This window comes from Monomorium pharaonis, chromosome 8, assembly GCF_013373865.1.
Source record: "Monomorium pharaonis isolate MP-MQ-018 chromosome 8, ASM1337386v2, whole genome shotgun sequence".
Classification (NCBI taxonomy): Eukaryota; Metazoa; Arthropoda; class Insecta; order Hymenoptera; family Formicidae; genus Monomorium; species Monomorium pharaonis.
Genome location: NC_050474.1, coordinates 13,648,982 through 13,662,235, shown reverse-complemented (window position 1 = coordinate 13,662,235; position 13,254 = coordinate 13,648,982). Strand labels below are relative to the sequence as shown.

The 13,254-nt window shown below is 38.1% G+C and overlaps 1 protein-coding gene across 1 annotated transcript; it reads right to left on the bottom strand.

Annotated features, from left to right (window-relative positions):
• Positions 1 to 10,971: 10,971 nt before the first annotated feature.
• Positions 10,972 to 12,171, bottom strand: LOC118646930. Its single transcript, XM_036290878.1, has one exon. The coding sequence runs from the start codon at positions 12,169 to 12,171 to the stop codon at positions 10,972 to 10,974; it is 1,200 nt and encodes a 399-aa protein (XP_036146771.1).
• Positions 12,172 to 13,254: the final 1,083 nt, after the last annotated feature.

Genomic DNA, 13,254 nt, shown 5'->3' with positions numbered 1-13,254 from the left:
TTGAAAAGTGTCTGGCAGAAAGACAAAGAGGAGACATGGTTCGGGTCAATTTCTTTCTCTGTCTAGCGCACATTATGCTACTGGTTAGACAGATCCCTAATTTACACCGAGCATTTGGTACGCGTATCAAGTAGTAAATTTAAGCTGATCAACCAATGATTAAACACATTCACTAGTTATTTACTATTTGATACGCGTACCAAGTGCTCGGTGTAAACTAGGTCAGAGACAGCGCTTCACTCAGACCAATTGCTGTATCCCTCTTTTGGTCGGAAAAAGAAATGAAAAAAAACCGAAAAAGAAAAAGAAAAAAGAAACGAAAATAAAAAAACAAAACGATAAAAAACGACAAAGAAACAATAATATATTATAACAAACATTTAAAAAAATACAAATAATTAATAATGTTAATAATAAATAAAAAAATAATACGTATTATTTCATATTACATATTTCATATTATATCTAAAAGTAGAACAATTAAAATAAACCTTTTGAAAATTAAAAATAATATAATTTATTATTATTTATAAATTAATGTTAATTAGAAATATTGTAAATAATATATATATATATATAATTTACAATATTTCTTTTAAATTACATAATAAAAATAATAAAGATAAATTATATAAAAGTAAGATCCAAGTGCGGACATAAATCAGATATCAAGCATAGGACATTCTGAATAGAACCGTTTCTGAATAGATCCGTTTTAATTCCAATAATGGATATCCTATGAATGTCCATTTTATGTCCATGGACATACGGACCTGAATTGGACTTAAAATGGACGTCCTTAGAACATCCAATACTATTTGGGAGGATGTCCCAACGCACATGGGTCAATGCTCGTAAAAAGGTAAAAGAGATCGAGATGAACATAAAAGTCCAATATTGTCTTGGATTAGGTCTTGGGTTAAGTCTCTGGTTAGGTACACCAATAATCAAGGTATTAATTTTTCAAATTATGCAAATGAGAGCGCGCCGAGGGAAGAGCTCGATCCGCTTGAGCCATAACACGGAAAAAATCTATTATGAATGTTTGATAAGCTTTTATTATTTACTGTTCACAATTACGATAGAAATTAATTAGATTATTTGAGAATTCCATATGTTAATATCTCGATTATTTGCAGATCTAATCCAAGACAATATTGGACTTTTATGTTAATCTCGATCCCTTTTACCTTTTTACAAGAATTGATATATGTGCGTTGGGACCCTGTATATAATAATATATGCTCTATAACATATTATTAACCATTTGAAGGCTTTAAAGTATTAGTGCTAAATAGATCGCAATTTCCATCAAATTATTAAGATTATGGAAAAAGATAAATTTAACAATGAAATTGATAAGAAAATAAATTAATGCTATTTATTTTTAATGTTTTGCAAAATTTAATTGCTTTTATAAAAAATAATATAATTGCGTCAATTTACAACATATATATAGATATATGTAGACAGTAACAAGTACCCATGTCGAGGAGTCAAATTGGCGTAGCAGATAGAGTACAAGGTTCGTCATCCTAATGTCCCGGGTTCAAAACCTACCAGCGGCAAGTAAGAATAAAATGAAATAATATAATTTCAATTTAATTAATTAATAAAAATTTGTCCTAAATTTAGTATGTACTGTCGATAAAAATAATTAAAAATAAATGAATTTTTTATTTTATTTTTTAATCTCTAGTCACAGTTTAAAGATATCCGATTTAAAAAATCTTTTAGATATCAGTTTCATGATATCTTTCTGTTCTCAAAAAACGGCGCATTAGTTAACATTCTGACATCATTATGTTATCTTTTAGAAGTTTCTTTATGTGATCATTTTCAGAAATAGGATATCTTTTAGAGACCTTTTTGACAACGTATTGTTCACTGGGATGTTATATTAATGTTAATATTACATTACTGATAAGATTGCTGTAATGTTAATGGAAGGAGTTTAGACGATCATTTTCATGTTGCTGGCAGGTTAATGGCAGGTTATTTAACCTCCATGAAAGGTTACCATCTTACAATTTAAGATTGTCATAACCTTGTGGTAATGTTAATGTGCTGTGAGGGCAGATTAATCTTAATTTTAAAGAAACTCGTGAGAAACATAGAAATATTGCCTCTGATATCACAAATAAGATTAAATCTTACAACAAAGATTATTATGACAAAAGACACAAAAAACCTACACAATTTAGAACTGGAGATAGAATCTTAATTAGAGACTCAGCTCTCAATGCCGGGGAAGATGGCAAGTTAAAATGGGAGCGTCCCAGATGCGCACAGTAATAAACGGACACAGCAGGCTGAGTGAAACGGACACAGTAACAAACGGACACAGACCAAACGGACACAGTAATAAACGGACACAGTAACAAACGGACACAGTAACAAACGGACACTGACCAAATTCGCACAGAGCGAAACGGACACAGTGCGAAACGGACACAAACCAAATGCGCACGGACCAAATGCACACGGACCAAATGCGCACACTGCACATGCGCACACTGCACGTGCGCACGGACCAAATGCAATCCATGTACATTGCAAGCAGAGTAAAGTTCACATAGGTTAGCGACTTGGACGGGGTGGGTGCGGGAGGGGGGCCGAAGGCCCCCTTGCACCGCCCGTGTGTGTGTGTGTGTGTGTGTGTGTGTGTGTGTGCGCGCGCGCGCGCGTGCAAAGCATTCACTGCATCACATGGGTTTGCGACTTTCCGTGTATGCATTTGGTCCGTGCGCATGTGCAGTGTGCGCATTTGGTCTGTGTCCGTTTCGCACTGTGTCTGTTTCCCTCTGTGCGCATTTGGTCTGTGTCCGTTTCTTACTGTGTCCGTTTCGCACTGTGTCCGTTTGTTACTGTGTCCGTTTCGCACTGTGTCCGTTTATTACTGTGTCCGTTTGGTCTGTGTCCGTTTGTTACTGTGTCCGTTTCACTCAGCTTGCTGTGTCCGTTTATTACTGTACGCATCTGGGACTCACTCGTTAAAATCACCCTATAAGAGTTCCTTCGTAGTCGATAAGATACTCAATAAGAATAGATATGTAGTGTTAAAAGTATTACTGATTGTGGTATATTACCTAAAGGTTACAACTCTATCCTGTCGCCGGACAAGATGAAATTTTAAATTAGGCCACTTCCCGATTCCTAGGGTAAATTAATCTAAGCTTACATATATTTAAATCTTGTAGTTTCTTTGTTCGTCTAATCTAGTAATAAGTATTACATTGTTAGTATATAAGTTATATAGTTACCACTACACCACATTTTCGTTTTATGATGTTTCAATTTAATGTTTATTATCAATATACAATTATAATTTGTGCGTTCAATTTAGATCTCATTTAAATAATATATTGTTATATTGTATGTTTACTTTCTTAGAAAATAATTTGTTTCGAGCTTTAATTAATGTAAATCATTTGAGACGAATGAGAAGTTAGGACGGCCGAGCTGTAAACCGATAGCTATTCTTCCGTTCTGGTCCACCGTCCCTTTTGAATTAGGCGCGTTACAGCTCAGTAGATAATCGGCCAATAAGGGCTGGTGTCAGTTTACTGCGTGCGTATTGGCGGACTGTGAAAATGTGCATAGGAATGGGGCATAAGCGCTTGCGGATGAAAAGGCACGGCGAGTACGGGGACACTTGCGTGATGAGGAGAGAAGGATAAAGATCGTGCAAGTCATATCCGGTTATTTTTGTATACGGCACGTTTTATCAACTCAGAAAATACAGTGATATATACGCAAAGCGGTCATATCATTACCCCGCAATTGCCAAAGCATCCCGTCCTGCCCGTTTACAATTCTTTTACAGTTATTGATAATACAGTGGAACCCCGCGTTAGCGGACTGTTCGGGGCTCTGGTCCGCTAACGCGGGGTTATCTCCTATTGCTTGGTTTCACTCCCACTCCGTGAAATTCAGGGACGTAACGGTATTGCCATCTAACCAGTTAATGTTTACGCTTAAGACTAAATGTATTCGATCATAAAATTGCAAGCAGAGCGTCTCAGATCAAGTCAATCGTATCTATAGCCATCCGAAAAACTCACATCTCGTACCTCTGTAATAAATTACATTCCCGAATATCTTATATTCCCTACACTTTTAATTTATTATTATTTTCCAACATATAATTTATAAATAAAATCTTATCAAATTAGAAATCCAGCTTTGATTGCAATTGGTGTTTCTTTTTTTATGTGATTACATTTAAACAATTTATTTTAAATTAGTGTTGGCTATTTTATTTACATGTGCGTGAATTTTTCAAATAAAAATTTATATAAAAATATATTTTTATTTATATTACACGAATAATATTTTGAAACAATTTTTTGAGACAATTTTTAATGACCATGTAGACAAAATAATAAATTCTTAAATTAAAAAAAATATTAGCCATTTCTTAGTCTTAAATGAATTAATTACAGATTAAAATTTTGCACAAATCTTTAAGAATATGTCGTAACTGCTTACATACTACGTGACTGCATTGCTATCCCCACACACGCTACTCATGTGGGCCGAGTGCATATGGAGGGGATAGTTTCCGCTAACGCGGAGTACGCTAACGCGGGGTTCCAGTGTATGTCTATTTTACCCATGTTTTAATTAATGCTCTTGGAACATATAATCATGTGCCAGCTTGTAATGGAAAATAAACTGGCTCTTACGGAAATTTCTCAAGTTTGTTAACTTTGCATGTGACAGCTTATGTTACTTAAAGGCCATAGACCATACTCACAATAAGAGCTACGAACGTACTTTTGTTTTCCATTACAAGCTGGCACATGAATGTATGTTCTAAGAGCATTAAGTGAAACATGAACAAAATAGATTCATTATCATTAACTGTAAAAGAACAATAAACATAATTATAAACATACAATTATAATTATAATTAGCTACAAATAACAAATTTTTTAAATGTGATCTTTATAAATATATGGAGAGAATTGTATTAATTATAATAAATCGTTCTGGGAAAAATAAAGTATTCAAATAATTACTTTTAGTTTTTCAATTTGACTAAGAGCTTTATCGGTATAATTCTGTGTCTTATCCATATATCCATATATCCTTTCTCTCTCTACGGGTGAGTACTGCATGCGGACGCACTTTTCTTGCTCTGTATTTCTGTGCTTGTTACTGCTGGTTGCTGCCCTTCGGGGCTTTCTTTTTGCAGTTTCACGGTCAAGGGTGCACTTTCTTGACACTTTCCTTTATTGATGGTGTCCACTTTACCTTTAATTGGTGTCTTTCGACCGTTTTTTGGTTTGGACACGCGGACTTTACTGGAGCATTCTTTCCTGTCTTGCCGTCTTCATTGGCCGTTTCTCTCCTGCGCAAGCGCCACTTCCACCGGCCGCATCTCTCTGCGCCTCATCTGGCTGCCTGGGTCCCCGCCATATCTGCGGCGTGTGCTTCACGTGATTTCTGCACTTACCGGGTGTTCAAGTTGGCTCCCAACAATTAATTGTGAAGTTTCGATGGAAATTGTTTGCGTGAACTGATGTGTACATTCTCTGCGAGCTAATTGTGTATTCATATACTGATTTAGTTAATTAGTTTGTTCATATCTACTCATAAAACCTGTGTGTGCTCGGTGTAACAAACCGATTGCTACTGCGTCGGTCGGGTATGAGTGCGGGAAGGTGTTTCATCCTGGTTGCGTAAAGTCCTATTCCAACACTAGGTACGCTGAAGAGTGCTGTAAATCGTTGTCTGCTTCGTTAAACACGCCTTTGACACCGGAAGTAGTAGGCGCATTGCAACCATTCGATTTTGCAAATATGACCACTCCTGTGAGTATTGGTTCTTTGTCGCGGTCGCAGTCGCAGTCACTGGCGAGTGTTGATGTCTTAACCAATGAACTTTTGCTGAAGTTGGTTGAACAACACAGAGCGTCTGACGCTAAATTCTCTGCTTTTATCGAGGAACAGCGACGTACTAATCAGGAGCTTAATGCTAAGCTTAATCAATTAAATGTTATTGCTGGTAATGTGGAGAGAAATAGTCAACGTATCTCTTCGTTGGAGCAGAGCTGTGCTACTATTGCGCGTGACGTAGGTGACTTAAAGAGTCATCAGGGATCGTCTGGGTTAGCCTCGATATAGTCGGTATAGTCGAACCCACAATATGCTTATTATATCTGGTGTGCCATCTACGTTGTCTATTACCCCTTTGGCTCTCGTTCGCAATGTGTTCACGAAGCTTGGTATCCCTGTCGTGCCATATTTTGGAGGTTAAGACCGTTGCTCGTGAGTCAGGTCGCGTAGTGTCTCATGATCGTCCTTTGCCGGTCTCTGCCTCCGTTTCACTCTTTGTCACCTTGGCCTCTGTTGCTGTTCGTGATATCGTTATCTCAAAGAAGCGTGTTCGTCGTGTGCTGGTGCAAAGTGAGGTTTGCGAGAATGATTCTGGCGGAAATATTTACGTGAATGAGCTGCTTCCCAAAGACATTTATGAATTGCTGAAGCAAACAAAGCATACGGCCAAGAAGAAATCATATTAATATGTTTGGGTCAGTGGGGATCGTGTTAATGTCAGACGCTCGGATGGCGAACCTGTGATTCGGGTGGACTCAGTGGCTGACCTCGATAGGCTTGACATACTCTTTCTGTTCCTTCATCGTTTATATTACTTTGGCACCTTCCTTGGTTACCTTTAAGAATATTCTTTGCTCGTTCTTGTTCGCTTCAGGGTTTGCTTGTGTTGCTATTTCTGTGATTACATGGCTCACACCATAATTGCTTGTTTCATTACATTTGCGGTTAAATTAGATTTGACCTCATTTTATTAAGTTAGGTATGTAATTAATTATACTAGCTTTTATCAGCGTTTGATTGCTTTGAAGTTTTCTTCCCTTGCCTTACCATAATAATCCCGCTCATATCTGCGTTTGCTCTACTTTTGTATGCTGCTTGTAATCTAGTTTCTATACCTTACATATTAGTTTAAGACAGTGCTTAAGCCTAGTTGCCCTTTTCGAGCCGATTCTCGAACGTGCCGCCTCCTATGCCCCCACTACCGCGCGCGACCTTGACGGCCAAGCCGCCGATCTCGTCCGTACGCTTTGTCTCAGGAGCTCTGTATAAGAAATAGTGCCCTGCACCACAAAATTCATGCTTTTTTTAAAGTGGTTTTCTCAGTAGGCCTAATCCACTAAAAGATGAAATATAATATTTAGCTTGGCATTCTTCTAATTTTCCTGTCGTTTTTATATATCTTACAATATATAAAATTTTGTTTTCCTGCCAAACTGTATATTATATTTCATCTTTTAGTGGATTAGGCCTACTGGGGAAACCACTTAAAAAAAAAGCATCAATAATAGTACCTCACGGGTAATGTGAAAAACTATTGTCAAAATTCTAATTTATATATTATGTTTTTACATATTGTTATACTACATATAAAATAAATTAGTAATAAAAAAGTTAGTACTTTTTTGTTTATAAAAACAAAAATTATTTACTTAGAGTAATTTTAATAAATTTTGTGGTGCAGGGCACTATTTCTTATACAGAGCTGCTCTTGAGACAAAGCGTACGGGCGAGATCGGCGGCTCGGCCGTCAAGGCCACGCGCGGTAGTGGGGGCATAGGAGGTGGCGCGTTCGGGAATCGGCTCGAAAAGGACAACTAGGCTCAAGCACTGGTTTAAGATATATAAGAAATTATTGCTTTACTGCGTTCGATTATTCTGAGTCTGCTAACTTTGCTACTTCTGTACTCATCCTACTTTATACTCGCTTATTATATTTTGTCATTTCTACTTTGTAAGTTAATTATTGTTTCATCTCTTTGCTTGTAGTTTGTGACTTACTTTATACGCTTAGTTCTGATTATAAGTTTATTGTTAACTTTCATTGTTGCTTGACTAATTGTAAAATCTATGTTTTTGCTTAATCTTCTTTGCCCTACAGCCATTGCTCGGACATAATAAACGCACTCAATCTCTCTTTCTCTCTCTCTCTCTCTCTCTCTCTCTCTCTCTCTCTCTCTCTCTCTCTCTCTTTTGTCTATGAATTACCAATGAATTATATTTCCTGTTTAGATACATATGAAAAAGGATTTGTGAAATTAAAGAAAGCAGAATTTCAGTCAGATATTAATTCAGAGCGATGACTCTGTAGAATTAAAAAAATCTCGAAAGAATAGGGCTAAAAAATCAATATTAAGTACCGATGATGATGTTACTGATGATGAAAGAATTCAGTTACCACCCTATCCTAAAATTCCACATATGAAAAAGGATGCATGCGATACAAAAATAAATAAATTGTATGACAAGTCAAAGGAGCAAATAATGAATAAGTATAAAGTAGATATTATATATGTTCTGAATGCAACAATATATTTTTATTAATCTTATTAATATTTATATTGAAACGTAGATAAGATATCGAACCAGAAAGAAAAAGAAGTGGGAAAAACGATTACTAAAGTAATAGAAACAAACAGAAAAATGAATGATTTTATTCATGACAATTGTGGAGGTAATTTTTACAATTATATCATAATTTCTTAATATATTGATATATATGAAGCATTTTATGTTAAATCGATCTGGACTTGATCCTTGACTTCTCGAATTTGGTCCGCGATTTTTTGTTATTGTTTCAACTTTAAATTGCACTCAGATTTTTTTTATAACTTTGACTTATAATTGTTTAAATTAAACATATCTTTGGTCACAATTTAAAAATCTGAAAAAATTCTCAAAAATCCTGTTACATGTAAAAAATTTTAAGCTAAAAAATAGGAGCAAACGCCAGCTCATTTTTAGTAAAAGCTAAAGTAGGAATACAAGACCGGTTCTAACTCGGGAGCTCTGAGGGGGGTGCGGGTGTGCGGGGGGGGTGGGGGTGGGCGCGGGGGGTGTTACGGCGGGGAGGGGGTAACGTCACCCGGGGCTCCGGGAAAAACCGCTTATCAGAAGTAAACTGATATCCCGCTTATCAGACGTAAACTATTTTGCGGTGCCTTTGAAAAAACTTGATATGTTTTTGAAAACTTGATATGTTTTTATAAGGGGGTATTGATATAAAAAATGCTACTTTTTTACCCCCTCCCTGTTTTGGGTGTTAGAGGGGGGGGGGCAACGTTGCATTAAACATGTTGCAACATGTTTCGCGATAACGTGATTGGCTCTCGATGATCACGTGATTTAAACGTTGGCAACGCTGTAATTTTATAAACGTCGGCAACGCTGTAATTTTATTGGGTGTGATAAGTGCTCCAGTTGAGACAAAGGATTAAAAAATTTGTGGAGGGGTGTACAATATAAGAAGAGTTCTGACAATGGTACCGCATCACTCGCGTGTTACAAGGCGGACAGCAAAACTTCTCGTTTGCTCCTCAGTCGGTGGAAGACAGACTTCAAAAGCTTCCCGAAACGTACAGCATGAACTATTACGTTCCGATCCAACAGAACGAGGCGAATGATAAACCGTAAGTATTTTTTATAATTTTTAAAATTTTCTTCGTATTAATATTTTATATTTTTTTATAGCGAGCTATATTTTTTTTTTACAGAGCATTATCGCAGCCGCGTTATACTCCACGCATCTTGGGTAGGAGATACGCCTTGACCGCCACGGCATACAAATACTTGGATATTGCAATCGGCGTGGAACCTATATCTTATGTGGAAATACTGCTTGGTGACAACAGGGGCAATCAAATAATTTTGCCATACGCAACATGGAAAACGTTTATAGATCGACGGGTGGATATTGAACGATTTGTGCGGTCAGCTTATTTTGACTGCACAACGATTTGTGCAGTATCTTCAAGATTTGCAGTTTGTGATCTGATTATAAAACTTGTAAAAATGCGCGATGAAAATATTATAAAGTTGGTGTTGCATGATAATTGCATGTACATGAAGCCGTCAACCTTACTGTTCCTATATGAACTTGAAGATTGTGTTGATTATGTATGTCATCAATTAGATCAACATACGTACAGCGTGAGCGATAAATATAAGAAGTTTATTACTATTTTGCGTCAAAATCATATTACTAATCAAAGCGACGCTGCAAAGTTATTACGCGAAAAATATGATAAAACATGTCTCGTAGAGTGTGAGCTAATTGCTTACGCTTTCGATAATATTGTATATGATGCTTTATATGACAAGTAAAATGTGTAAAGAAAACCAGTCTTGTAAACTGTAAGCTAATTACGTTGTGAATCATATTGTGCGTTATGCTTTATATAACAAAATAAATGTATAAAAATGATATTGTTCGAATTATTTTTTCCTATATAGTTTTAAGTTAAAAATTGTATAAATAAAACGAGATGGGGAAAAAGGGAAATATGAGGGGGTAAAAGAATGTAAAAATGGATACGATATATATTTTTTATTCTTAGACCACCAATTAAACAGCTTAAATACATTTTGTAAAGCACAGTTGTTCACATGATTCTGACATCGTAAAGTGTACATAATGTCCAACTTGTTTAGAGGTTCTATGTCTTCGTAATGCGTCTCGATATTCTCGACGTAAGCTTCCTGTCTCGCCTCGTCCAGAAGCAAATCACGCAATTATTCTCGTTTCTCACATCCCTTGACGTACACGAGAATTTCATCATCGGTTGCAGTTGTACCCATTACCGCCTTTGTAATCAACTCCTAGCCATGCTGTGTGGAATTAATCCATGATATTCCATGATGATTCACTTTCAACCATGCCACCTGACATCTTTCTGCCTTGGTAAGGTATTCCCATGGATAAGTGGGTGTAAACAAGTAGTGGGTGAGTTCAAATCCATCTTTGAGAGAGGCAAATTCCTTAACGATAAATTTTCCTCCAACGATGAAACCTTGCAGGTCTACGAACGTTGGTACAAGCATGACAGCTGTCGTTGAGAATACTGTGATTGACTTCGATGCGTCGTAGAGTTATATATTGTCTTATCTCCCTCTCCTTTAATGTACAACGTTGTTAGGTGATTTTGCGCACAACGTTTGTCAACGGGTTGTACTGAACCACGCGGTCGTGTATGATGAGGCAGTACGCGGTGGTATTCATCGACACATTCTCTTTGCATTCAAATTCTATGCGCACGTCCACGGTTGCGCTCTTGATCGATTCATTTTGTCGAGAGCAATCGATGATTACGAATGGACCGTTAAGTAGAAAAGTTGAAGTGGTGAGGTTCGGCTCGAGATACTCGTATCCATAATAACCCTTGCAGAAACGCGCGTACATGTCGTACAGAATCGCCCATTTATTTTTATCGAAATCCAAGTTCATATCGTCGTATGGATAACATTCCGAGTTCAGATACAGTTTCACGTTTGTCAATTTGCAATGATCGAATCGGCTTGGATCCTCGGACACAATGTTCTTTCGACCCGTCTGCAGAGCAAAGATAACATATCGTGGCTTCTCAAGCTGAGTAGCGGTCTTGATGGCCCACGAATGCTTAGTTGTTTGCTGCAATAGTGGAAACTCGTACAGATCCCACGAACGAAAAGCCATGCTCAGGTACCGTCCGCTCTCCAGAGTACGCAGCATCGACAACTTATGTATCTCGTTCAGCAGTACGTGAGGCATGCGCCATTGTATCTTGAATATATCAATCGTAGGTTCCAACTCCGAACTTCCCATTAGACTGTTGTTATCGTTACGCGCGCGTATTAAAATTAACTCGTGACGAGCGTTGATCACCACGCGTCTGTAATCCTCGCAAAACCCCAACAACATGTTGAGTGGTACGCAATAATTAAAGTATCCATTCACGTCCCAACCCGAAATCCATCCTGCGTTCCTCAAAATCACGTTTTTGTCTGACGACACAGTTGCATAGTTTTTCAGTGTGGTGGTTATTCCAACATTTCTGTTGCGATCAATTTCTACACCGTCGAGTTCGTATCGAATCTCATCGAACATGAACGCGACACAATTATTTCCCAGTACCACCGAAAATCCCTCGGCTGGTTTGTTTATTGTCACTTTTCCCTCGATGTATAGAAAACTTTCGAACGGCAATGTGTACAGATCCTGTTGGTGTATGGGTATTCGTATCTCGTCGCTGTGCCCGAACGTTGTGTTGGCAAACGGATTGTACGTATGAGTCTCGATCTTGACGATGCGATCATCGAAGATCGGCTCGTCTCCGATGTTTAGAATGTCAGTCATCGTTATCAGACGTTTCGCACCGCGAATCCCAGAGATTGTAAAAATTTAACGTTTGACGCGTTGAGCTTCTTTTTCTCGGGACAACAGGATGATTGAATATTATTAAACGTTGTCGCAAGAGTATCGGGTGACTGTTGGAATGTTGGCACTGGTGTGGAGATAACGTTATCTTTCGCGCGCTGCGATGTGTTTAGCACGAGCATCTCACGTTCGCGTTATTGTTGCAACCATCGTCGCACGTGCAGTCTGACGGTGATTTCTTCTCCTCGAAAATCAAGCAATCGTCCGTTCTGATCGACGGCGCGTATTGTCAGATCCGTAATGCACCGCACGATGATTGGCAGATAAATGATTTGTGTGGGCCTTTCCGATATCTTATATCCTGGTGGCACGCTCGGTGAAAACTCATGTATCGTGTGTACACTCTTATTGTTGCTGTACGCGCCCGCGATCACGTTGCATTCCACGCGAATAATGTTCACGTTCATTATGTTGATCGACACGTCCGATTCGTGCCATTTTCGCGGTAGCAGTACACCACGCTTCGGTGAGAATCCTAGCAGCGATCCTATGTTGTTGGGTTTACCAAAATGTATACTGTAGGCGCATTTGATCTCACATCTCATTGTATTGTAGTTGGCGCGAAGCGTTATCGGATACTCCCCATCATTATCATCATCGTTGCCCCCACGCGTAACGTCACCGGAATGAGTTCCATCGTGTTGCGGACGTTTTCGTGAAATTGTGCGTTTCAAAAATTCGTTTATAGCTCGCAGTTCGTACGATCCCTCGGGAATCGTAATCTCCGTGTTATCCTTGTCAAAGTAAAACGTATTGTTTGAGGCATTCACGTTCGGTATCGTGTTATAGGTTTCAAAAATCGTTAGACCGAGCTCATAATCATCGTCGCTCAAATCTATAGCTGGAGAATAGTGTGCCGCGAGAACGCTGCTCTTGCCGCTCAGGGTAAACGTCAGCGACATGATGGTGGTGAAATACTGAGTCTTTGCGGTACTAGTTCAGCTTTTTAAATTTACACGCGTTGAAGAAACTGCAGGCAGAGTTGTCCACAAATACTCTGAT

What these genes read in the sequence shown, in the direction of transcription:
- LOC118646930 (XM_036290878.1), bottom strand. Translation starts at nt 12,171, where the DNA reads ATGACTGACATTCTAAACATCGGAGACGAGCCGATCTTCGATGATCGC.